The sequence below is a fragment of the Doryrhamphus excisus genome, chromosome 17, assembly GCF_030265055.1.
Source record: "Doryrhamphus excisus isolate RoL2022-K1 chromosome 17, RoL_Dexc_1.0, whole genome shotgun sequence".
Lineage (NCBI taxonomy): Eukaryota > Metazoa > Chordata > Actinopteri > Syngnathiformes > Syngnathidae > Doryrhamphus > Doryrhamphus excisus.
Genome location: NC_080482.1, coordinates 11,022,851 through 11,049,358, shown reverse-complemented (window position 1 = coordinate 11,049,358; position 26,508 = coordinate 11,022,851). Strand labels below are relative to the sequence as shown.

Here is a 26,508-nt window from a genome sequence, read left to right as displayed (position 1 = left end):
AGAAGATCTGGTGGACAAGAATTTTTGTTCTGCTTTTGATGATGATAATATGATATCAAGGGTGTGACGCTTACTCTGCTGAATGCGTTCTTAGCTTGAATGCTAGCTTCTAGCGGCCTTTAAGAGGCTCGTGCTGGTTGTGCCAAAGCTTACGCAACACCAGCTGCACCAATCAAAACGCTCCACCCAAACTTTCCCCTCCTTCGTACAGCAGAGGACACAAACTGTTTCAGCACGAAATGACTGAGCAACGCGAACAATGCGAGTTACCATGCACTTGTTGCCACAACCTTATGTTAAACCCTTTGTGTTCCATAGCATAGGCGTGCAAAAAGGACCTACACTTTCTGCTAATCATGTAACACAAGCACTGGTCACATGATCATGGTGGGTTGCACCCATGTGACCACTCGGGCAGAGACACCTGTTTACTCTGTTTTAAAGCTTATGTTATTTCTTTTTTGTTATATAAAACCATTTACTGTACAAAACGTGATGATTTTAATCGTGAAAAATACACAAGGACAGTTCTTTTAAAAGTGTGTCATATGATTCAGCAAACTGCTGTCAGGATGTGAACTTTGACCTCAAGTCAACTTTTGAGTTCTTTCTCAGGAAGAGAAGAGAAGAGTCTGGTATGAAGGGCCGCCCATGTTTTCTTTTCCAGGTCAGCCCCTTACATTTCATTGGTGGGTCAGGACTATACAAATTTTGTGGGGGGGCTGAAACCCTCACAGTCTTGAGAATCTTCTTGTGACCAGAACCTCGATATGGGTGAGTGAGCACCGTGCATGCCAAAGCTTGGACTTGAAATTTGGGCAACTTAATCAAATTGATAGCACTCACTAATATTTCAACAAGCATAGCAGCTGTAGCTGTGTGTGTGTGTGCGTGTGTGTGTAGACATATAAAAAGGTCTTATGTAAGTGACACGTCACAACACAAACTGGTGTTTTCTGCTAATGAATAGCAAAAAGTTGTCCTCAGGCCAAAATGTGCATGCCCTTGTATGAACTTTAAACCTACATGCGCAGCCCTGTTGTTCTATTGTGACTTTTGACATTGTGCACAGCTAGCTGTTCAGGATGTGGACCAGGCTACAGGAGCCCACTGGACGCCATGAAGGGTGAGTGCAAATGCGTGCAAATCAGTACTTGTAAATGCGGGTGCATGCATTTCACTGTTTATGTGTGTGTGTGTGTGTGTGTGTGTGCCAGGTCCTCGTGAGGAGATAGTGTATCTGCCGTGCATTTACCGCAACACATCCATCCGCAAAGCCGACTATCTCGCCACTGTCGACGTTGACCCCAAATCTATGTCATACTGTCAGGTGACAACCCTCATCTTACTTCCTTTCCTCCTTGTTGCCTTTATGTCACCTTTTTGATCTGCCATCGGTAGGTGGTCCATCGCTTGCCAATGCCCAACATTCACGATGAACTACACCACAGTGGCTGGAACGCCTGCAGCAGCTGCTTTGGCGATACCTCCAAGAAACGAAACCGTCTCATCTTGCCTTCGCTCATTTCCTCACGAATCTACGTGGTTGATGTTGGCACGGATCCACGGGAGCCACGAATCCACAAGGTGGGGGTACATAGAAGACAAAAACAAAGCAGTTTCGATAAGTTGAACTTGGATTTGTTCACTCACTAAAATATGGCAACAGTGGCTGGAAAAGGGGTCTGGCTGGACCTAACATGTTCTCGTCTATTGCATATGAACATAAACATGTAGAGAAGTTAGTGATATACTATATAGCATGTACTATGTATGTGTTCAGGTACACCCCTTGGTGCCTGAGTAATGTGGTCCTGGGTCTTGGAAGTTTTACTCAAGGTTTTAGCGCTAATGAGGATGCTGTGATTCTGTTGCCCTTGTCAGTCAGTGGAGCCTGTAGATCTGTATTGGAAGTGTGGCCTGGCTAACCCCCACACCACCCACTGTCTGGGAAGCGGTCAGATCCTGATCAGTTGCATGGGGGACCCATCCGGTGGAGGCAAAGGTGAAACCGGCACCATACAGCTTTGACGACAGAGTCTTGGGGACTCACCTGTGTTGTCCTCTCAGGTGGTTTTGTCCTTTTGGATGGTGAGACGTTTGAGGTGATGGGGAACTGGGAACAACCCGGTGAAGCGGCTCCTTTTGGTTATGACTTCTGGTATCAGCCTCGCCACAATGTGATGATAAGCACCGAGTGGGGGGCACCCAAAGCTCTTGCAGACGGTTTTAATCCTGCGCATGTTGCAGAGGGTAAGACGGAACACTTGGGAATATTTTCTTTGTTTGTTGAACTTGACTGTTTTAGACCGTCTAAAACAGGGGTCTCAAACTCAATTTACTTGGGGGCCACTGGAACTAGGGTCTGAGTGAGACTGGGCCGCATCAGGTTTCCCCCCCCAAAAAATGCGTTTATTAAAAACAGAAAAATGAATAAACTTTGCTTTAGTTCCGATTTTCTACAAGAAAAGCTCTGATAAAACATTCCACTGTTCTCAAATATCTTAATTTTTATTTTTCTACACAAAATAAGATGAAAAATAAATAAAAAAATCAAGAATAAAAAAAATCAATCAATCAGTAACAAATAAATATAATAATAATAATAATAATAATAAAACGGCAAATAATAAAAACTTAAGAAACCACATATAGTTGGTGGGTAGACAAATTATTTTTTTTCTAATTAAAATGAACAAAGCATTATTAGAGCCCTGTAGACATGACAAAACACGACTATAGTCACATTTATACTCTTTTTATTTACAACATATTGCGCAACTGCAGGGTCTTGAGACACATGCTAATTCGCAAACTAGAGAGCTAGCGACCTAAACGGTAGCCTTCAAGGTATTTCCTTTAAACTTAAATAGCCAAAAACCTACCACTTCCGCACAGATAGGGAGGATAACTATTAACAGTTATTTAACCTTTAACATGAACATTAATCAAACGTAATAATTTTTTCTGGGTACATGATACCATACAGCATCCATATCAAACTTGCGTGGGCCGCACTAACATTAAACTTTCATATCAAGGATAGTGTCCTGCGGGCCACGTGTTTGAGACCCCTGCTCTAAAAGCACCATTGTTTTTTTATGATGCCTACCATTTGGAGATGTAGCTTAATTTTCCCACAACTCCCAAGTTGTGGGAAAAGTTGGAAGTTCAGGTTCCAGACGTCCCCTGTCAGGACCCTTTAGAATTGGAAGTTCAGGTTCTAGAAGTCCCAAGAAACCAAAGACAAACATGTGTTCCTTGTTGTTCCAGGCCTGTATGGTTCTTCCCTTCACATTTGGGACTGGACCACCCACAGGAGGATTCAGTCACTGGATCTGGGAGAAGAAGGTGCCATTCCTCTTGAGATCCGATTCCTCCATGACCCTGATGCCACTGAAGGCTTTGTGGGATGTGCTCTGAGGGGGAATGTGTTTCGATTCTACAAAGCACCGGTGAGAACTTCCAGACCCTCTTTGCACAGTCTATGTGATCCATGAGACACCACCAGAACCAGCTTTGATAATCTGGTTTTGATATGATCCACTTCTCTCACCTCGGGTCCCCAACGGTCTATGTTGTTCAGACAGGAAAGTGGGCCGCAGAGAAGGTCATCAGTGTTCCCAGTAAGAAAGTTGAAGGATGGATGCTACCTGAGATGCCAGGTTTGTCAGATCTCACCTATCAGTCCTACCTAACCAGTCTCTCTCCTGTATGTCTCACCTGTGGGTCACATTTCTGTCTCTAGGCCTAATCACTGACATCCTGATCTCGTTGGACGATCGTTTTCTGTACTTCAGTAACTGGCTGCATGGGGACATCAGACAGTATGACATCAGCGACACAAGGAAGCCTCGACTGGTTGGACAGGTCTGATGTCATGTGACAATTTTGCACATGGAGCCCTCAAGTTAGATAGTTTACCTATCTGCAGGTGTTTCTGGGGGGCAGTATCACCACTGACGGACCAGTTCAGGTGTTGGAGGATCCGGAAAGTCAGCCGCAGCCCCGTCCTCGTTTTATCCAGGTACCTCAGACAGGAAGTAGAGAGAAAAAACATCTGACATACGACAAAGTTTATATCTGTTCATGTATATGTGCGTGTTTGCCTGAATAGGGAAGGCGTGTTCCCGGTGGTCCTCAGATGTTACAATTAAGTTTGGATGGTCGGAGACTTTATGTAACGACGTCACTGTACAGTGGTTGGGACAAACAGTTCTACCCTGAAATGATCCGGTCAGTACTCACTCACACTCAGACTTACACACACTATTTACTGCCGCAATACACACTCCATTAATACTAATACTAATAAAAACATTACTTGTGTTGCTTTGTTTTGCAGCGAGGGGTCAGTGATGATGCAGATTGATGTGGACTCCGTGAAGGGGGGTCTCACCGTCAATGAGAACTTCCTGGTGGACTTCGGCAAAGAACCCGGCGGCCCAGCGCTGGCTCATGAGCTGAGGTACCCCGGGGGAGACTGCACATCCGACATCTGGCTGTGACCCTGAAATATTCCACGCCACTTTTGTGTCATTCACGTGATGACAAATGAATAACATGTTATTCAAATATTTACTATATTTCATTCATCATCACCACAAGGAGTTTGTTCAAATGAAAAACAGAACTGAAGGGACGCTAGCAACTTAAAAATGTATTCTAACCATAGTAACAATTGTAAAGCTGGGGTCCAATCAAAATGTTTTCTGCTAATGCATATAATAAATATTGAATTTTCAAGCGTTTGTGATTGTTGACAGCTGACAAGCAGAACTTTGCCACATTGAGCAAAGTCGAGTCTTTTGTTTTTTTTGTCACCGATATTGTTGGCGAGGTACTGCTGTCCAAAGGCCAAATGAGGCACATAAAGCTCTGTAGCCCCCCCTGGTGGTTGTCAGCCAGTGTGGCGATGCGGCTCGGCAGCATCAATGGGGACACAGTTTGACCTGACGCCACAATTAAAACTCGCTGAAGTTTGACAAGGTAGGACTGGCTCACTTGTAAAGACGTCTCGGAACCGCAATAGATTGGCATTAGCATATAGCTTAATTTGAGCATCGACAGCAACAGTTGGTTAATGCGAATAAGCTAGTGCTAACTGAGCTAAAAGCTGCCGAGCTCAGGCCAGCCGGCTAGCAGCTAGTCGAGCTATCCCTAGTAACGTGGAATGACCTGGCAAAATAGAAGTTTTACTAGTTGGCGTGCTAGGCGGTGTAGTGTATTTGTGTGTGTCTCACGCAGTTGACATCTCATGTTCAGGGGAACACAGAAAAAATAAATAATGACTGTGTTGTGTCTGCGGGCGCCTGACATTTGCCAACTGTGTGCTAAGCTAACATCGAGGATTAATTAAGCATATTCACTTCTTGTGTTGGCAGATAAATCACTGCGTTATCCCATACGTCAATGGCGAACTAGCTGCGTTGTATTACATTCAAGTCAAACGAGAAAACTGAATTAGTGAAGAAGTGAAGAAACTATAATTGGACGAATCTCACAAATGACCTCGAGGGGGTGCTGGAGAGCCAAAAGTGATGTACAGCTGCTGAGTGGATTCACGTGATGCTCGTACTATTCAGCATCGGTACAGTATTCGTATACAATTGCATCTTAATACTCGACAACATCATGCAAAGTGCATTTTATTTTATGAACTTAATTACGGCTAAGAGACCAATTAAAGGATCAAAGGGTTTGCTCATGATTTTGAATTTGTTTCACAACATTAAACCTTTCGACAAGATTTCAAATGTTGAGGAATTGAAGTTGGGCTTTTTTATCAGAGGTAAACTGTAATCATTGCAGTTAATAAGAAATTATTGAATTCCATGTGTAGTTAATTTAAGAGTTTTAGGTTTTGAATTAAACAAGTGAAATACATGGGCTTTCAAAAATTGTCTAATTCCTAGACATGTGCCTGTATGTATAATTATGTAGAATACCTGGGTGGTGCTGCTTTAGAGCTGCAACTACTGATCAATTGATACATTTTTGCCTTTTTATTCAGAAATTTGAACTGACAGAGCAAATAAGTGCACAAACACCAGGTTGCCGCTTGAATATTCTGGTAAAATAATGTTAAAGGGGACCTATTATGCTCATTTGCGGCCCTTTGTATTGGGTTGCGAACTCTATAGAGCAACAACACACGATTCCCCTGCACAAAAAGCTTTCTAGATCTTCCAGAATTTGCACCTATTCCAGCTGTATTTCCTTGGATTTCCCAAACGGTATGTTTTAATTTATTAATCTTATTTTGGCTAAAACACAAAGATAGTGGGTCTGCTTTCATGGATGATGAAGGAAATTAAAAATCATACACATTTGAGAGTCTGAAATAAGATTGCATATTTAAATAAAAAATTACTAATTGATAACAAAAATAGTTTTTAATTGGGTAATCGATTGACCATTGATTAATTGTTGCAGCCCTATGCTGCTCCTTGGTTGAGCTAGAGGTGTGACAAGGAGGCATGGCTTCTCCCAAACTGATTTTTTTCCCTCTGTCTTTGCACAGTGGAGGTGGGTGGAGCCTTCCAGCACTCTTGATGGAGGAAAATAAGCCGGAGCTCTCCCCTTCCCCCTCTGGACACAACAGCCCCTCCCTCTCGCTCTGCTCCTCTCCCTCCCCATCGCTCCCCTCCACTCCGTCCTCGTCCTCAGGCCCCCACCAGGCAGGTACCCCCCCACTGGGCATCATCAGTGAGGGCACAACCGAGCTGGGCTTGGTCATCGACGCGGAGGTGGCTGAGCGGGCGTGCAAGGAAGTCCTGCACAAGCTCAAGCTGCGACATGGGGATGGCACCTCCAATGGTGAAGGATTGCCCCCGGAAACCAGCACCGCTGCACATGCCGCTGAACCATCGGCAAAGCTCAGACAGGAGGAGGACGACGACAGTGAGGGACCGGCAGAAAGTTCGGGGAAAAGCGCTCGGCGCCGCTACCGACACAACCCATCTAAACAGTCATGGCTGCTCCGTCTCTTTGAGTCCAAGATGTTTGACATCTCCATGGCGATATCCTACCTGCACAATTCCAAGGAACCTGGCGTCCAGGCCTACATCGGAAATCGCCTGTTCAGCTTCCCTCACGAAGATGTTGACTTCTTCCTTCCGCAGCTCCTCAATATGTATGTGCACATGGACGAGCATGTGGGCGATGCCATCAAGCCTTACGTGGTGGGTGTGGCAGGGTATGGGGCAAATGCTTGTGTATGTACAGAATCGGGAGGTCAGTAGTTTTCCCTGCGTGCTATCTTGCAGGTGCACCGCTGCAGACAGAGCATCTCATTCAGTCTTCAGTGCGCTTGGCTGCTCGGCGCCTACTCATCCGACATGCACATCTCCACACAGCGCCACTCTCGAGGCACAAAGCTGCGCAAACTGATTCTGTCAGACGAACTCAAACCCGCCGGTGTCCGGGCCCGCCGCGACCCTCTGATGCTGACGCCGTTCTGTCCCGCGCCTCCCCCTGCTGCAACCATGGGAGGTGAACACAGCCTGTCGCCCTCAAAACGCACACATCAACGCTCCAAGTCAGACGCCACAGTCAGTATCAGCCTGAGCAGCAACCTGAAGAGGACGGCCAGCAATCCCAAAGTGGAGAGCAGCCAGGACGAGGTGATATACTCTCACTCACACACACACACACACACACACACACACACACTCAAATGCAAAACTTGTCATATGTTGGTTTTGCGGTTACCACCATGTGGTGTGTAGCAGTACAACACCTCCTACAAGGAAGTGCTCTGCTAGAGCATCATATGACCTTCCCATTGACCAATCAGCAAAAAGGAAGTGGCTTGTCTCTCAAGTCAAACAGCAACACGTTGAGATGGCGCGCGCGATCCATTAGTCTACATCCTTCTCTCTCATCTGACCTTTGACCCTCAGGACAGCAGCTCCAGCTTGGACTTTGTTGACTTTGTGAGCGTCCCTGTAAGTCGAGCTCTTTCCTGGCTGTGGGGTGCATTGTGGGAAATGAAGACGAGGGTGTGGGTTCTGGTTGTGGTTCTGGTTGTGATCAATGGAGGTGACGGCCTGAAGCTCATTGTTTTAATTGGTTTGTGTGATAACTGCACGATGGCACGGGTTCCTCCAACTGTCCTCTAATAAGCAATAGTGATTGTTGTATTGTATGAGCACATCAAGTTAGGTTGGTGACTGGGTTTAATTGTACTGTCCATGTTTACATCATGTGTGTCACATGACAGTGGTCAAGTGAGAAGTAATCATCGCTGTATGTTTGATTCACTTTGGTGTTAAGGAGTGAAGAGTGTTGTCATATTAATGAATGGTGTGGCCCCACAGCCCGTGCGTCTGGCCCCTCAGAGGGAGTTCATCAAGTCGCTGATGGGCATCGGCAAGCGTCTGGCCACGTTGCCTACCAAAGAGCAGAAGACGCAGCGGTTGATCTCAGAACTGTCGCTGCTCAACCACAAGCTGCCGGCGAGAGTATGGCTGCCCACTGCCGCCTTTGAGCATCACGTGGTCCGCGTACCACACACTCAGGCCGTGGTACTCAACTCCAAGGACAAGGTGAGGACGATGCCCTCTTTGACCCACTGAACGGCCTTAGCTCACATCACATGATCTCTGATGCTACAGGCTCCCTACCTCATCTATGTGGAGGTTCTGGAGTGTGACAACTTCGAAACATCCAGCGTACCCATGCGGATCCCAGAGAACCGCATCAGGAGCACGCGCTCTGTGGAAAACCTTCCAGACTGCGGCATGACTATGGAGCAGCGAGCCGGCAGCTTCTCCACCGTCCCAAATTACGATAACGACGACGAAGCATGGTCGGTGGATGATATCATCGAACTGCAGGTGGAGGTTGGTCATGTGATGTCGTATCAACACATTGACCTGACCACAGATACATGTTGATGTATAATGTCCCGCTATTCTTACAGACTAGTCACAGATACATAATGTTCCACTACCACTATTCTAACAGACACTTGAACTCGTCAGATATGTAATGTCCTACTACCTTTAGACAATTGAATTAACCATAGCTATATAATATCCAATTACTGTCATTTTTAGAACTAGTCAGATAATGTCCCACTATTCAGACAACTGAACTCACCGCAGATACTGTACATAATGTCCCATTCATCCTTAGATCAACTGATCATAAATACATCGTGGCCCATTAATTCTTAATACACAAGAACTAACCGCAAATGCATAATGTACCATAAACAAACAAAAACACTTGAACTGATCGTATATACATAATGCCCCATTTATTCTTAGACACATATATGAACCACAAATGCATAATGTCGCATTAATTCTTAGGTACTTGAATTGACTGTAGATAAGTAACTTTCAAGATGTCACAGACATTTTAGTCTGACCCACTCTTGCTATAAAAAATTTGAAGTACAATTTGAAATATGATTTTTTTTCTTGCCACAGTTGCCAGAGGTTCATGCGAGTAGCGACAACATTAGTCAGTTTTCGGTGGACAGCATCAGCAGCCTGGAGAGCAAAGAGCCAGTCTTCATCGCCGCGGGAGACATCAGGTTGGTCTTTGACCTTTTTTTAGCTGCTTCTGGTTGTCGACCACGTCCAACTGACAGATTTGCTGTCCTTTCCCGTGTTGTGTTCAGGCGCCGTCTGTCGGAGCAGCTGGCACAGACCCCCACCACTTTCAAACGCGACCCTGAGGACCCGTCAGCCGTGGCCCTCAAGGAGCCCTGGGAGGAGAAGGTCCGGTAGGTGTTCTCTTCCGCTGACATCACAGGTGTAGGTAGCTTTGTTGCTGATAACCTTTTGACCTGTGTGTGCTTCAGGAGGATCAGGGAAGGTTCTCCTTACGGTCACCTTCCTGTCTGGCGTCTACTGTCCGTCATCGTCAAATGCGGTGACGACTTGCGGCAGGAGCTGCTCGCCTTCCAAGTGTTGCAGCAGCTCAAGGTAAGTGGGAGACGCCCTCTTGTGACAACACACTCCTACCGTCCGGCTTCCTTCTTCCGCAGTCCATCTGGGAGGCTGAGCGCGTCCCCCTGTGGATCAAGCCCTACAAGATCCTGGTCTTGTCTTCGGACAGTGGCATGATCGAGCCGGTGATGAATGCCGTGTCGCTGCATCAGGTGAAGAAACACAGCCAGCTGTCTCTGCTCGACTACTTCCTGCAGGAGCACGGTGCCCCTACCACTGAGGCCTTCCTGTCGGCCCAGAGGAACTTTGTGCAGAGCTGTGCTGGCTACAGCCTTATATGCTACCTGCTCCAGGTGAAGGACAGGTGAGTCTCTACCTCTTCATCCTTGTTAGAGTGGCGCTCCTGGTTGTCCTCATCTGCAGCTTTCTTTGTGACTTCCCCTCAGGCACAACGGCAACATCCTGTTGGATGCTCAGGGTCACATCATCCACATCGACTTTGGCTTCATCCTGTCTAGCTCGCCAAAGAACCTCGGCTTCGAAACGTCCGCCTTCAAACTCACAGCCGAGTTTGTGGATGTAAGTTCATTTTACTGTTCTCCTCTGATGCAGCAGGAGCTTGCACACTCAGTGTGTGTGTGTTTATGTGTGTGTGTGTCAGGTAATGGGCGGTCCAGACGGAGACATGTTTAACTACTACAAAATGCTGATGCTCCAAGGACTCATTTCTGCCAGGAAGCACATGGACCGTGTGCTGCAGATTGTGGAGATCATGCAACAAGGTGACACACCACAACCACACGCTAACAGTGCGCCAACAACACACTGAAAACATAGTACCATGTGTGACCTGTGACCCGACAGGGTCGCAGCTGCCATGTTTCCACGGCTCCAGCACCATGCGAGGCCTGAAGGAACGCTTCCACATGAGCCTGACGGAGGAGCAGCTGCAGGTTCTGGTGGAGCAGCTGGTAGACGGGTCAATGCGCTCGCTCACAACCAAACTCTACGACGGCTTCCAGTACTTCACCAATGGCATCATGTGACCACTTTTTTCCTGTGGCCGTCAGACTGCTTAGCCAATCAGAGGGCAGCGTGCTTTTATTGTGACATGAAAAGACTCCCATGAAAGTCACCTATGACCCTGAAACAAAAACATTCCATTTATCCATGTGATGATGATGACGATTTCATTCTCAGGTGCTTTTGAAAATGCCACTTTCCCAAATGATATGCTTAAGGCCTGGGGGAGATGTGTTAAGTGGAGAATGAAACATTCCCAATGTTTGTTGGTGGCATGATCCTGATCATGCCAAGAAAGTGAGCGCAGCCTCAAAACTGCTCAGACTCAGTGAACTGTCAATCAAACTACGAGGCAAAGACATCCCACTGCTTTATGAAAACAGATTGATGTGTTTTTTGCATTGGGACGTAACCGTCTTCAGGCCTGCTCTGGCCACTTTTCTACATGTGAATCACCGGGAAGATGATGAATCATGGCTTTCCAAACACCACTGCTCAGGGAAGCCAACCAAAAAAAGGCAATATTAAATAACTTTTTGAAGCTAATTTTTTACTGTGAAGTGTTTGTCATGAAAAATATCGTTCTGAAACAAAGCCACTCAACAGCAGCCAGTAGCAGCTTTATTTTAGCATGAACCGACGAATCCATTCTACATCTGCACAGGTAAGCTACAAGCTCACGAGCCGATTGGTTCCGTTGCCTAGCCTTTCTTCCATCTGTTAAATTAAAGAACATTCTGTTCTGCCCTGAAGGCTCATATCAGCACTAGTGAATCGTTGTGATCAAAACTTTCTTGATTCCAGTTCTGAGTCATTCAAGTGTGTCGACAGACGCCTCCGCAGAAAACACGTTCATACTGCTTTTAGCCAAAGGGCTAATCCATTTATACAAACGCCGATATAGTGATAGTTACACAATTAATGATTAGTTACCCGATTTGCTGTTTTAATGTAGTTGGTGGTAGCAGGGGTGAGTAAGTGAACGAACTAACGATGAATATTAGTGAGTCTCGAATTGGTATAAAAAAAAGTCTCGTTCATGACCTGCACATCTCCAATTAGCATATTGCGACTGCGCAAGCTAGCGGCTAGCCAGCACTAGCTTAAATCGAACTCTTCAATGTCCAACTCTAGTCGCAGTCAGGTGCGTCAGCGGAAGATTACAAAGCTGATTTTACGAAAATTAACGTTAACTTCTAAAAAGCTAATTGTTGATGTGCCTCGTTAGCGTCAAAGGGCACATTTTCAATTGGTGAAAAGTTGGCGACTTATTGGAATGTTCTTAAATATATTTGCTCTATTGATCAAGTTTTTGTCATTTTTAGAAAACGAACAAGATGAGAAGAAGAACCCCAGCGAATATTTTCCCTAGAGGTTCTTCAAATGTTCCCCTCCATAAGCGGTGAAGAGTCTTTTTTTTTTTTTTTTTTTTTTACATTTTCTCAATTTAACAAAGTTATCACTCTGGTTCCCAGTGGAGTGGTTTTGGTTGTTCACGTGAAACATTTAAGTGTAGTAAAGACTGAGCCTTTTTTTTTTTTAGGTATAACCTTTGACCTTTGCGCTCTTGTAGCTTCTCTCACGTGCTGCTGGAGCAGATGATGCTCCCCAAAGTGACGTGTGCACCCCCGCCTGTGGTCTTTGTGGTGAACAGCGAGCCATCGTCTGCTCTTTGTCTGCGGGTGAGCCCTCCACCAATCAGGAAACTTCTTTTGGAAACTTGTCACTGTGTCTACAAGGGTGCTAGCTAGTGGGGCTACTGTAAATACAATACACTGGAACCCCTAAAATCCAAAGCCTTTTTTCAGGAAAAATGCCTGATTAGGTTCCCCTTTTCTGTCTTGTCTTTCATGTTCTTGTGAGCCTTTGGTGTGTCTTTTGTTCCTTGTAGGTCCTCACTGTGTTTTCAGGTTCTTGGTTTAAGTTAATGTATCGGGTTCTAGGTTTGGCGTTCTTGGGTCTTTTACATTGTGGGATCTGTTTCCAGTTCTATTGTGTCTGTTATGTTGTGTCTTGTCTGTCAGGTTCCCCCTCCTAGGAGATCGAGTGTGTGGACTCGATTGGGCTGGAGGCGGGCTGGCTTTTGGAACTTCAGGAACAAGTACGGCTGGAGAGCCAGGTTCCGCCGGGCGGCTCTGAAGCATGCAGGTGATGCCTACTATGTTGTGATAGTTCAAACTGAGATTTTAAAATTTATAATGTTTCCCCTGTAGGAGGAAGTAAGCTGACCCGACAACTGGGTCAGCGCTGCCGGCTGTTGAAGACCAAAAGTTTCCCGAAGCCAAGTCAAGGTCGGATCGGCTACAGTCGCCTATCGCTCTTGCAGTAGTATGGGTTAGCATCATGTCTTTTTGTCTTAACTGCAGAACCGGAACATCTTCCCCAGAAGAGAGGCGGGTTCACCAGGGGATGTGGCATGAAGGTGCTAACAAAGAAAGAGTTGGACGCACAGCTGGATGAGTACATGTCCAAGTCCAAGAGCAGGTTGGATGCACAGTTGGATGAGTACATGTCGAAATCCAAGAGCAGGTTAGATGCCGACTTGGATGAGTATATGGCACTTGCAGGACACCAGCCGTGCTTGGACTGATGGCGGAGATGGGACTGGCATCGGTGTTTGTTGTTGTAGGGTCAAGTTGTTGCTCGTTTTATTAATCAGACTATTATTTACGGAGGAGCAGAATGTGACCACTTCCTGACTTCAACCAATTAGTTCAAAGTTCTGTCAGGTGTCAGGTTACTTGCATCCTCCAACCTGAACCCGGCAATTTTTTGTTTGTTTTAAAGACTCAACCATGTTTTGGCAATAGCATCATGACAGTTAGCTTGTAACAGCTGTATTTATATTGGTTAGCTTCCTTGTGAATTGACGTGATTAAGATCCGGGTTGTTGTCTGTTAGCGTCATTAGCTTTGATGTTCAACCAGTTGATGAAAATGAAGAAGTAAAGAATATGATTTTCAAATAAAAGCTGAGGTGACAGAAAAATGATTGCATTGGTTTGCATTCATCAGGACAGATAAATAAAATGACCCACAGGATGGTCGTCATGGTAACAGTGCTATCATAATGTTTATTGCCACAGGGTTCTCAGGCAAAGAGGTCAAGGATTTCAGGAAGTTGAAGTTGTGACGATAATGTCAGATTTCGCCGCCACATCCTCTCATTGACAGACCAGCAGTCCCAGGAGGAGGAGTAGGACGAGCAAGTGACATGGTGGACCAATCACTGACGCCTGGACATCATTTAAAGGTCATCGGAGCATTTCATTTAATTGGCCACTTCCTGTTTGCTCACCTTGTTCTTGGACACTGATTTGCGGTGGGGTGGCGGGGATGGGCTCTCTGTGGGATACAACACAATCAAGCCAAAACATCTGGTTCTGGTTCTGATCCAGACAGTCTTCAGTTCTTACCATTGTTGTAGTCATAGGTGGCCGTGTAGTCATAGTCGTCGTAGTAGTAGTCTGGCGTTGGGGTTGGCTCCTCTTCACTTTCTGCTGCGTGGAAGATGAAGTTGATAAAGATTGAAGAAATTCAAGGTTCAGCTAGTCAGGGTTCACAGGTCACCTACCGCAGCGGGTCCACGTTAGTAAAACCAAGACGACACAAAGGCACCACAATCGCGTACACATACTGACATGCGTGCTGTTAAAAGTATGACTGTGTGTGTGTGTGTTGCAATTTTCAGGTAAGATCATTTTTTGCAGTGCACCATAAAGAATGTCAAACGTCAGCACAACAAATCCTAACATGCACGTACGTGCCTGTTTGCCGAAATGTGTGCTCAATGGCAAAGAACGTACTTTGAATGTGTTAATGCGTCACAAGGATTGATTTATTTCAATGTTTTTATGCCATTTTATTTTATTTCCACTCAAGCACAGTTATGCTGGTGAAATGTCAACCACTGAGTAGGCAACAACACCTTATGAAGGCCACCAAACTGTTGTTCTCAGCTTTCACCACTAGAGGATAGTCTCGCCCTTTTCTTAGAAAGCATCTTAAAACTTTTTTTTTTAACAGGTGAGGCCCACGCTCCTGTCTTCTGTTATCTTCACTACTCATCATCTAGTTAGGTCGGTTAGGTCCATAAAGAGCACTTTCCATGCCTCTGTGGAGGAGAGTCGATGCCTGCAGTGTCATTTATTACTACAGAGCTTGCAGGATCTCCTGTTCAGGGCAGACGTCACGTGACTTCTGCTCTCAAGGCTAAACCCAAAACAAATGGGTCATTTATTTAAAATGCCAGTATTGGTTGCACAGTAAACAAAGTATGTTTTTAGATAATATTTTGCCACTGAGGCCTACATTGTATAAATAAACTCTTATGTTGTAGACTAGGGCTCTATTTGTGTGATGCTGGAATCAAGTACTGCTGTTTGTGTTCAGGTCAGATTCATTCATTCATTCATTTTCTACCGCTTAGCCTCACGAGGGTCACAGGGGTGCTGGAGCCTATCCCAGCTGTGTTCGGGTGAGAGGCGGGGTACACCCTGGACTGGTCGTCAGCCAATCACAGGGCACATATAGACAAACAACCATTCACACTCACATTCATACCTATGGACAATTTGGAGTCACCAATTAGCCTAGCATGTTTTTGGAATGTGGGAGGAAACCGGAGTACCCGGTGAAAACCCACGCATACATGGGGAGCAAACTCCACACAGAGATGGCTGAGGGTGGGATTGAACTCGGGTCTCCTAGCTGTGAGGTCTGCGCACGAAACACTCGCACACCATGCAGCCTGTTCAGGTCAGAATAGAGTTAAAAAATAGTTGCACTTGCCTATGTGTGATAGTATGCTAGCGACCAGTCCAGGGTGTATCCTGCCTCTTGCCCAAAGTCAGCTGTGATAGGCTCTAACATTCCCCCGTAATTCGAGTGAGGACAAGCGGCATACAGAATGGATTGTTGCACTTGCCTATGCGCGCCTGCGTGAATTAGGGTGAAAATTTTAATAATAAAAATGTAACTAATTAAACTTGTCATCACCGTTAACACATTATTTTTGACAGCCGCAGTAGTAACCCGACTAAGGCTGGACATACTGCTGAGGACAGCCGCATACGTGGTGGCCTCAGACCAGTGTTGTTTTTGACAACCATCTTAGTTTGTCTTTTGGATTCAAGTTCTTATTAGTTTTTGTCACATTTTAATAATTTCTATATGTGATAATATGGAACTCTTCTCTTCTAATTATTCTTTCCACCAAGTTTGTGGCCACATTTACCGCCTTCTCTCTCACCCTCGTCTAAATACAGCGACAAAGTGGCTAAACTGTCAACATAGAGCTTGTCAACATCAGGTGTGTTATGATGAAGCGGAGCTATTATGCATATTGCCACAGTCATTAGAGCTGTAACAATTATGAATTTATATTATTATCCAAATAATTGACATTTGGTGTTTGATGAATTGCTTTTTGATTTTAAAATGTAAATATCTTCTGATTTCAGCCTCTCAAATGGGATTTTTTGTATTTCCTTAGTCATCCAAGAAAACAGACCTATTATATTTTTGTGTTTTATGCAAAACAAGATATTCACACACGTCGGCTTTGACTTTGGGAAAACAATGATTGACATTTTTACCTCTTCTGATTTGCTGTGGACTAAACCTCAAACATTTAGTTTTTGGTTTGTATTGATTTGGGGAGGTATTCTGCCAAGTGAGTTTAGTGGCTGAATTAACAAGCTGTATTGAGTGGAAAGCCAGACTTGCCTGTTACTACGAAGGTAGCTCTCTTTAGAAGCAGCTGTATCACCATGGTAATATAAGCTAAACTCATAACCTGGTCCCGATCAGGTGAAATAGAAATTGAATAGACTTTGAAAGTGCCACTGTTTAACTAATTCGGAGATGGCGTCACCATTTATTTAGAACCTACTTAGGCCCCAAAGGACCATGGAGAAGAAAAATGGAAAAAAAGAGCATGCCCTGGTGATATTATATTATATTATATATCTATGAGTGAGATAGATTTTGATCTGAAGGAATATGCTTGATATGCTCACAGGAGCACCAGGAATAAAATGCAATATGAAATATTTATAATTAGGCCTCTGTTAGCAGATGTATATGTCACAACAGTCCTTGCCTGAGTACATAGCCCGTTAGTATTCTTATTTTACAATATTTGCTAAAGGAATAAGCACTCTGAGGCATCAATCAACTGGGAAAAAAAACACTTGTCATGGGGGAAAAAATTGTCACAAATTGAAAAAGGTTGCAAATAAACACGGACCGGGCTAGGGAACCTATGGTTCAGGACTCTCAGACATTTTGAACACAATTAAATGAAAACATTGCAGAAATCACAGTGTCAACAATTCATTCATTCATTCATTTTCTACCGCTTTTTCCTCACGAGGGTCGCGGTGGTGCAGATAGACAGATAGACAGACACTTGAGCTGTCTTCGGGCGAGAGGCGGGGTACACACTGGACTGGTCGCCAGCCAATCACAGGGCACATATAGACAAACAACCATTCACACTCACATTCATACCTATGGACAATTTGGAGTCGCCAATTATCCTAGCATGTTTTTGGAATGTGGGAGGAAACCGGAGTACCCGGAGAAAACCCACGCATGCACGGGGAGAACATGCAAACTCCACACAGAGATGCCAGAGGGTGGAATTGAACCCTGGTCTCCTAGCTGTGAGGTCTGCGAACTAACCACTAGACCGCCGTGCCGCCAGTGTCAACAATAATGTTCAAAATATAAAACTTTATGCATTTTAATCCATCCATCCATTTTCTACTGCAGTGCAGGTGACCAGCTCTCCTTATATTTTCTGGGTCAGACTGAATAATTTGGTAGCCTACCTGGGTCATCGAGAGGTCAAGAAGTAAACTTCACTCCTTTGATCAAATAGTCGGCTAATTCTGCAGAGTCTTTTGATGTAGAAAATGGCAAAAAGAATGAAAGATGAGGAGTACGGTGCATCAGAAGTGGCATTGATGGTAAGATTTATTATTGATTAACTATAAAGATATGTACAGTAGCTCTTATGGATATTAGCCAAAAAGGTTCCCAACCTCTGGTCTAGGACTTAACTGGTTGCTCGATTAATCCAAACTTCAAGCTCCAGATTAATCGACAAAGAATAATTTTTTATTGCAGCCCTACTAGTCATCTGTGGCCGTTGCGATTTTATGAAATGAATGTATGAGAAACCATGACAACCCCCGTGGCTACCGATCTACACAATGCAGATGAGACTCGCACAGAAATTGCATTAAAAAATGGATGAAAATATTTCACTCGCCCTTTCTGCCATTAATTCAGTATGTCCCTTTTGAAAATTCAAGACACCACAGGCAATTGAAATACTTTTTAAGGCCTTGATTGATGTGCCTATTGAACGTAGCTTACACTGACGATGCTCTAAGGCAGGGGTCTCAAACATGCAGCCCCCCAGAAAAAAATATTATGTTTGATGTTCATGTTAAAGGTTAAATAACTGTTAATAGTTATCCTCCCTATCTGTGTGGAAGTGGTAAGTTTTTGGCTTTTTAAGTTTAAAGGAAATAACTTGGAGGCTACCGTTTAGGTCGCTAGCTCTTTAGTTTGCAAGTTAGCATGTGTCTCAAGACCCTGCAGTTGCGCAATATGTTGTAAATAAAAAGAGTATAAATGTGACTATAGTCGTGTTTTGTCATGTCTACAGGGCTCTAATAATGCTTTGTTAATTTTAATCTGAAAAAAAATAATTTGTCTACCCACCAACTATATGTGGTTTCTTAAGTTTTTATTATTTGCCGTTTTATTATTATTATTATATTTATTTATTACTGATTGATTGATTTTCTTTATTCTTGATTTGTTTATTTTTCATCTTATTTTGTGCAGAAAAATAAAAATTAAGATATTTGAGAACAGTGGAATGTTTTATCAGAGCTTTTCTTGTAGAAAATCGAAACCAAAGCAAAGTTTATTCATTTTTCTGTTTTTAATAAATGCGTTTTTTTTTTGGAAAACCTGATGCAGCCCAGCCTCGCCCAGACCCTAGCTCCAGTGGCCCCCAGGTAAATTGAGTTTGAGACCCCTGCTCTAAGGATACATCGAGCAGCTTTACTACAGGCACAATAGGCAGAAATGTCATGTTATTTAAATGTCTGACAGACCACCCACTTACATTTTCGTTCGGTCTCGTCTCGTCAATGAAAACTCGCATACTTCTCGTCATGTTGTATTTTCCAAAGAGCCACGTTCAGCTCGTCACTGTCATGAAGAAATGGAGCATCAATGACAACGGCAGAAAGAAGGACCGAGGAAAAGGTCACCGCTCAGCATCATCTGTACAGAACTCATCAGTCGGAGGACACAGGTAGATCACAGTCTCACGCAATTCACTGATTCACGATTCCATGTCACACACTCTTGACCTCATCAGATTTACAGCTGATTGTGTAGGACTCTTAATAATACATGAGAAGTTTTTTCCCTTGACTTATTTGGCCATATTTCATATGTAGACGTTATTGCTGCAGTTCACAATACTCGCTTGACCGAGGACTTCTTCGGGGAGAATAACATCACTCTTTTCGACCATCCTGCATGTTCCCCTGATTTAAATCTCATAGAGAACATTTGGGGATGGATGGCGAGGGAAGTTTATCAAAATGGCCATCAGTTCCAGACAATTGATGCCCTTGGTGAAGCCATCTTCAACCGCTTGGAGCAATGTTCCTAATAGCTTCCCGGAAACACTCACATCAAGTATGCCCAAATCAATTTTTTAAGTGATTAACAGGAACAGTGGAGCTACTCATTACTGAGTCCTACTGAGAAATATTTTTGTTATGGTTTGGAGAGTTTTTTGGTAATTTTTCAAGCCATCTCTGTGTGGAGTTTGCATGTTCTCCCCGTGCATGCGTGGGTTTTCTCCGGGTACTCCGGTTTCCTCCCACATTCCAAAAACATGCTAGGTTAATTGGCGACTCCAAATTGTCCATAGGTATGAATGTGAGTGTGAATGGTTGTTTGTCTATATGTGCCCTGTGATTGGCTGGCGACCAGTCCAGGGTGTACCCCGCCTCTCGCCCGAAGACAGCTGGGATAGGCTCCAGCACCCCCGCGACCCTCATGAGGAAAAAGGAGTAGAAAATGAATGAATGTTTTCAATAAATAACTTTTTCTTTGTGCTTTTTGTGCACCCTCCCCCTTCTTGCTTTTGCATATTGTAGCTCCACTTAAAACTTCTTTAAGATCCAAATGTGCAAAAGGTCAATTCTAGCTATTTTTTAAACTGGTTTTAAGATTTTGATCAGATCTGTATGTACTATGTCAGGCTGAAGTCATTTTTGGGGGTTCCTGTTGCACTTATTGAACCACTTTCACTCCTATTATGTTTTCCATCTTTTCTCATGATACTTGACGAATAATATGCTCTATCTTTCACTCCCCAGCTTCCTTTCCACTGGGGGAGGCGGTGTGGATGCTTAAACCAGAATCAGAACCCTCCCCGGCCGGATTAAATGTGTTGTGATAAGCTGCTCCGTGGATCCATCAAAGGCATACGAGTAGCCCACTGGATCGTGTAGTAAAAGAGGAGGACTGGATCTCACCCACCTCCCTTTTCCTCTCTCTACCTGAGCTGTGTGGTCCATATCCAGGCGGACCTCCGCAGCACAGACGGCGTGAGAAAGCCGAGCGAGGCGCGGCTTAAGCGGGGAGAAGCAGCAGCAGAGTCCCCCCCTTCCCTTTCCTCGCCCTCGGACTAAATCAGTGGAGGCGTTTTTTCTTATTGTTTCGTTGGGGATTTTCTTTTATCGAATAACTTGGCGTGGGACGGAATCTTCATTCCTTTCTCCAGTCCATGACATCCGACCATCGGCTTCCCGCGGCGCGCTGACGCCGGAGAAGAAGCAGCAGCGGCGGGGTTGACGAGCAGCAGCAGAGTCGCCCTCTTCCCGGAACTTGAGCGCTTGGATGGTGCAGACGATCCATGTTGTGGAGGATTAAACCGATGCACGGCTTGCTTTTAGGGGGGCTTGTTTATTCTTGGCGACCGTGTGTGCACTATGCATCGGCACACAACTTTGCTCGGTGACACGTTTCCTCCACGGCTCTATTAAAAAGCGAAACAAAACGTCCAGAAGCTTTCAGGGAGCAGCTGGAAAACAGAAGCCGGGTAGCATGCACCAGAGACGGCGCAGCTCACTGATGTCATTGCGTGCAAACAGAGCTCTAGGCGGCGGGGTTGTTGCCAAATAATTGCAAACCAAAAACACTGAAGTGTTGCCTGTAGGCCCAGCCAGCTCTTTCATGCATGTCCCATCGATGACACGATAAAGATAGGACATCGGTGCATGCGTGTGTGTGCAGGATCTGTTTTTGTTGTTCAGAGATACGCCTGAAGGATCCATACACCATCCAAGCAGGGGAGATAAAACAAAAGTTCCTCCATGGTGTTCCGAAAGTTGCCCGGTGTCTCTGCATCGGGCATGGGCCTGCGTCTGTCTCAGAAGTTTGTCTTCTTGCTTTTCCTCTCAGGCCTGGTGACCCTCTGCTTCGGGGCACTCTTCTTTTTGCCAGACTCGGTTCGCCTGAAGCGGATCTTCCTGTCCAAGACCGAGATTCAGCCAGTGACTGTGGGATCCGGCTTGGAGAATGAGGCCCGGGAGCACCTGAAGCGGCCCAGAGAGCAGGACCACCCGCGGGGGGTGACGTCCGCCAAGGAGACCAGTGGTGGTGGTGCCAGACCTAAGGGTCTTGGCCGTAAAAGACCCACTTCCTATGAGGCCACGGAGGAGCGCCTGGCTGGAGGGAAAGCGCAGGAGGATCTGACCCTGTCCGGCTCCAATGTGGAGATGGAGAAAGTGACCTCGTCCGACCACGCTGCCGGCTTGGATGCTTTCAGCCACAAGAAGTTCCAGAGGTGTCTGCTGAAGCCGATGCTGGGGAGGGACAGCGGCAAACCCGGTGACCCCAAGACGAACGAGCGGCGGGAAAAGGTCAAAGAGGTGAGGAGGAGGGCAAGGGATGTTGCGTTGTTGTTGTTGTAAGATGTCTCTTGTTTCTTATTACATCACGAGCTGTCACAATAAACACGTCACAGCATTTATCACACACATAGACACACACCACACAAGTCATTAGATTCCCCGTCGAGGAATTTGATTTGTGTGACAAGGCGGCTGGATGTTTTTGTGGCGGTCGCTGCTGTCAAACAGGCACAAAAGGATCAGCTTTAAATGCTTTAAACTGTGACTTCCTGTTGCACATCCTGAAAAAGGCAACTTAGGATAACTGGAGTGCCTTACTGACTGTTGACAGGTGCCATTAAGACCGGTTTGAACCCTGACAACTTGTAGCTTTATTCTTACAAGTCATGTTTTTACCGCCCAAAGTCACCTATTTTAGTATTTTTCAACAACAATCGCAATGTGTTGTCCAAAATCTAGCCTGGGTGCTGTCATATAGACCAGTGATTTTCAACCACTGTGCCGCGGCACACTAGTGTACCTTGAGAAACCGTCAGGTGTGCCGTGAGGAATTATTCAATATCACTTTTTATAGTTAACATTTATTAATCATCATTTGCAAATATTATGTCAATAGCCACGTATACATGGACCCAAATATTCCAATTGCATTTGGTTTATTTGCTCAAACGGAAAGAATTGAACAGGGATGGAATATTCCTTTCCCCAATCCGATTCAGGTATCTTGTACCTGCTCAAACGGAAATTTGTCAGACTGCGTTCTTCTTTGTGGTGTTTTTCTTCTTCTGTTGTTTATTGGCGGTTGGCAAGCAGCTTTCGTGTGCATTAGCGCCATCTGTGGAACAGAATCTAAACCCTTCTATACTTTATTCACAAGTGCAGTTTTATTAAAAAATAAAATACATATCTATATAAAACATGTCCTGAGTTTAATTATAAAATATTAGCAAGATTGAATTTGATCTTTTCCTGTTTAAATTTATCCCGGGTGCGTTCTTTCAGCGCATGCTCAGATATGACGTAACACGCAACTCCAGACGTTCTTCAGTTTTAAAAATGGAGGTCAGCAATCGGCATTGGACTAATCAAAGTTTGTTTTTGATTCAAACTAAATTTCAAGACTGGACAGACGAAAAACTGGCAATACGGAGTTATTCCAACAAGTGAAAGAAAAACTCGGGGAAGCCGGTATCACGTGATGTTGATGTTTACGTTTTACAGGGCATGCCCTATTGACTATTCTGGTTGATTTTCACGGTGCATGTAGACAAGAGATTGGAATATTCCTTTCCATGGATACCATTGTTTCCCGAAAGGTCATTTGGAAAGAGAAAACTCATCATGTAAATGTGGCTACTGTACATGGCTACTGAAGAAAAACATAATCATCTAACTCCCACATCTGTAGCTTACTGATGAATCGTTGGCAGAGCTCTGCGCTGCATTTTAAGATGTGTAGCAAAGCCTTAAAAATCAAAACAACTTCAAACACGCGTGTTTGAGTGCTTCTTCTCTCAAAAGTGAATCAAACAAGACAGAGATGATAGATTATTGTCCTGTTTGGTGCTCAGCAACAGGCACTAAGGTCACACATTACTGGCGGTCATAAAGAAGCAAGAAGGTAAACTCTAAACTAGCTTACTCCATGTAACTGCCCATTTTTTAGGTTAAGGTTCATACTTATTTTTTGTGGAGGTTAAGTTGACAATTGTGGTTTTAGGAGGTGATATGTTTTGTTAATGGGCGGGACGGCGGTCGAGTGGCTAGCATGCAGACCTCACAGCTAGGAGACCAGGGTTCAATTCCCACCCTCGGCCATCTCTGTGTGGAGTTTGCATGTTCTCCCCGTGCTTGAGTGGGTTTTCTCCGGGTACTCCGGTTTCCTCCCACATTCCAAAAACATGCTAGGTTAATTGGCCACTCCAAATTGTCCATAGGTATGAATGTGAGTGTGAATGGTTGTTTGTCTATATGTGCCCTGTGATTGGCTGGTGACCAGTCCAGGGTGTACCCCGCCTCTCCCGAAGACAGACTGGGATAGGCTCCAGCACCCCCGCGACCCTCGTGAGGAAAAGCGGTAGACGTTGAATAGAAAATGAATGAATGAATGTTTTGTTAACGGAGTACTTTTAAACCCTTAACCTTTTGGTAACCCCTACAGTTACATACCCTAAGAGTCCATTCATTGTCAACCGTATGGTGTGGTATACATTTCAACTATACAGTGATTTGTGTATGTACAGTGTAGACTCAAAAAATGTCATTGGAGTGGTGCCCTTATTATTATTTTTTACACGTGAGGATACTGCCTTTTCATGGTACAGTAATAAAATACCTTTATCTCGTCCTTATACATCTAAGGGAGTGATTCTCAACAGGTGGGTCGAGGCATGGCGTCTATTTGTTTGCTATGCCACTACAAGGTGCATACTATGTTTATGGTTGACTTGAACAAGTTTAGCGGGAGGGGAAGGACATCGAGTGTGGATTTAATGTGATGTCCGCCCGACACACAGCTCGACAGTTACACGTCTGCTGGAGAAGAGCGCGGCATAGAGCCAAAGCTTACATTGTTATGTGAGGGAATTCTGTCCACAATGAGGAATACCAGGTATAGTATGACAGTACTGGGGGGGCCTTTCATGCTCAGTTTGACCTATTGAACCAGGCAGGAGGGTGGACTACAGATGAAATGGTCCTCCTGATATTATTAAACTTATGTACTGCATGTTGAATCATAGTAACTGGACTGGGTTGGTTTTTCACTTCTTGTTTCATTTCACATTCAGGTCCATGTGCGCTGCATATTGCTTTGATTCAACCCCCCCACAGTATGAACTGAAACACTTTTTGTTCAAATGCATTTTGAATTTGTGGATGAAAAAGTCATTGTCATGATACCGTGTTATTTTACACTACCTCAACCATAATGTCTTTTTATTAAAGGTACTGTTGGCAGCTGGCTTAGCTGCCAGCGGTACAAGCATCATACAATCATCATACCCCATGAAGGGGTATGATGATTGTATGATGCCCTGTAATTGTTGCATACAGTCCCTTTTTTAAAATTTGATGTTCAAGTTAATATATGTAATATTTTCAGTAGATAATTGAGAAGAGGGGCTGCACGTCAGTCTAGTGCAGGGGTGCTCATTAAGTCGATCGCGAGCTACCGGTCGATCGCGGAGGTGGTACTGGTCGATCGCTGGTCGATCGCGGCGTGACATTAAAAAAATATCATCCTAGCATCAATGCCGTCACTTGATTGATATACAGGGCAGCCATTCAGATGACAACTGAATGTTGCCCTTCGGGTGACCAATCAAATCAAACAACGTCTCTAAGTGCAGCAGAACTTACGATGTCAGCCTATCATCCATCCCCGTTACTTGATTGACATACAGGACAACCAGTCAGATGACAACTGAATTTTGACCTTTAGGTCACCGCTCATGCGTAAACAACGATGCAAAGTGCTAAGCTAGTCGGCGAATTGCGAGATTTTAAAGCCCTCGCTAAAGTTTATGGTCACTAAAATGAGTGAAGGAGCTGGACCAAGTAAAAAGGCAAAAACTGGACCAAGTAAAAAGGCAAAAAACATATCACTTCCATACGGATATGGAATATTATACGGATATTATGATACGGATATTATCCAAGACTGACAAACATTTGGAAGTGTGCTTGAGGCTGGCTATCAGCAGCTACTGTCCGGACTATGCATCCCTGGCTGGTTCAATTCAGTGCAAGTCATCAAAGTAAACTCAGGTAATTACAAAAAATGTTAATAGTTAATTATGTGTGTTTTGCAATATTGGCTCATTTGGTTATGTAAGGTACATCAACATACATTGTACGTACAAATAATCCTCAATACATTTGAAAATAAATAGATGTTTTGCATTTTTGTAGTGGGTAGATCATTTTGACTCGGTCATTTTAAAAGTAGCTCGCATGCTGAAAAAGTGTGAGCACCCCTGGTCTAGTGGTTAGCGCGTAGACCTCACAGCTAGGAGACCAGGGTTCAATTCCACCCTCTGCCATCTCTGTGTGAAGTTTGCATGTTCTCCCCGTGCATGCGTGGGTTTTCTCCAGGTACTCCGGTTTCCTCCCACATTCCAAAAACATGCTAGGTTAATTGGTGACTCCAAATTGTCCATAGGTATGAATGTGAGTGTGAATGGTTGTTTGTCTATATGTGCCCTGTGATTGGCTGGCGACCAGTCCAGGGTGTACCCCGCCTCTCGCCCAAAGACAGCTGGGATAGGCTCCAGCACCCCCCACGACCCTCGTGAGGAAAAGCGGTAGAAAATGAATGAATGAATGAATGAACTGAGAAGAGAAGCTTGCTTTACAGAAAGTTCAGCAGTTTGTCGCCGCTTGTCAATGAAGGGGGATGGTGGTTCCTGTAGCCAAACCACTTGAGAACCACTGCTCTAGGTTAACCTATAAAGTCCATGTGTTGGAACTTACTAATACCTTGTTAGGCTCCGGAAAAGGTAAAGTTACCTTGGAGTTAGTTAATTAACTCCTGTGGGATACTTGAAATGTACACTGAGGGACACTAGTGTGTTTTTAGAAAGGGTAAAAGGAAAGGTCGGAAAAAACAGTTACTGATGA

General features: G+C 44.6%; 4 protein-coding genes across 6 annotated transcripts in view; all 4 read left to right on the top strand.

The window, feature by feature from the left end:
• The first annotated feature begins 670 nt into the window (after positions 1-670).
• selenbp1 (selenium binding protein 1) lies at positions 671-4,746 on the top strand. The gene is made up of 12 exons (XM_058052724.1): positions 671-774; positions 1,073-1,126; positions 1,218-1,330; positions 1,402-1,587; positions 1,885-2,005; positions 2,071-2,253; positions 3,274-3,455; positions 3,587-3,665; positions 3,749-3,870; positions 3,935-4,027; positions 4,118-4,236; positions 4,346-4,746. Exons 1-12 carry the CDS (start codon positions 771-773, stop codon positions 4,506-4,508), a joined length of 1,419 nt encoding a protein of 472 aa, XP_057908707.1. The 5' UTR covers positions 671-770; the 3' UTR covers positions 4,509-4,746.
• Positions 4,747-4,871: 125 nt separating this feature from the next.
• On the top strand, positions 4,872-11,571 carry pi4kb (phosphatidylinositol 4-kinase, catalytic, beta). 2 transcript variants are annotated; one of them, XM_058052716.1, is made up of 13 exons: positions 4,872-4,989; positions 6,524-7,184; positions 7,269-7,625; positions 7,905-7,949; positions 8,322-8,549; positions 8,619-8,846; positions 9,441-9,547; positions 9,635-9,739; positions 9,818-9,941; positions 10,004-10,269; positions 10,352-10,484; positions 10,567-10,687; positions 10,770-11,571. In XM_058052716.1, exons 2-13 carry the CDS (start codon positions 6,555-6,557, stop codon positions 10,949-10,951), a joined length of 2,526 nt encoding a protein of 841 aa, XP_057908699.1. In that variant the 5' UTR covers positions 4,872-4,989; positions 6,524-6,554; the 3' UTR covers positions 10,952-11,571. The 2 variants fall into 2 exon arrangements, with proteins under 2 accessions (XP_057908699.1, XP_057908700.1); XM_058052717.1 differs by lacking the exon at positions 7,905-7,949.
• A 346-nt stretch (positions 11,572-11,917) lies between these two features.
• On the top strand, positions 11,918-13,990 carry LOC131105040 (uncharacterized). Its single transcript, XM_058052735.1, has 6 exons — positions 11,918-12,072; positions 12,254-12,330; positions 12,502-12,610; positions 12,953-13,076; positions 13,142-13,219; positions 13,295-13,990. The coding sequence occupies exons 1-6, from the start codon at positions 12,049-12,051 to the stop codon at positions 13,516-13,518; spliced, it is 636 nt and encodes a 211-aa protein (XP_057908718.1). The 5' UTR covers positions 11,918-12,048; the 3' UTR covers positions 13,519-13,990.
• A 6,378-nt stretch (positions 13,991-20,368) lies between these two features.
• Positions 20,369-26,508, top strand: part of LOC131105031 (mannosyl-oligosaccharide 1,2-alpha-mannosidase IC) — a 163,352-nt gene continuing 157,212 nt past the window's right edge. Inside the window, exon 1 of one of the 2 annotated variants that reach the window (XM_058052719.1) lies at positions 20,369-21,906. In XM_058052719.1, the coding sequence (XP_057908702.1) occupies positions 21,349-21,906 (558 nt within the window). In that variant the 5' untranslated portion in view covers positions 20,369-21,348. The remainder of the gene's footprint in view (positions 21,907-26,508) is intronic. The other variant, XM_058052720.1, reaches the window with a different exon arrangement.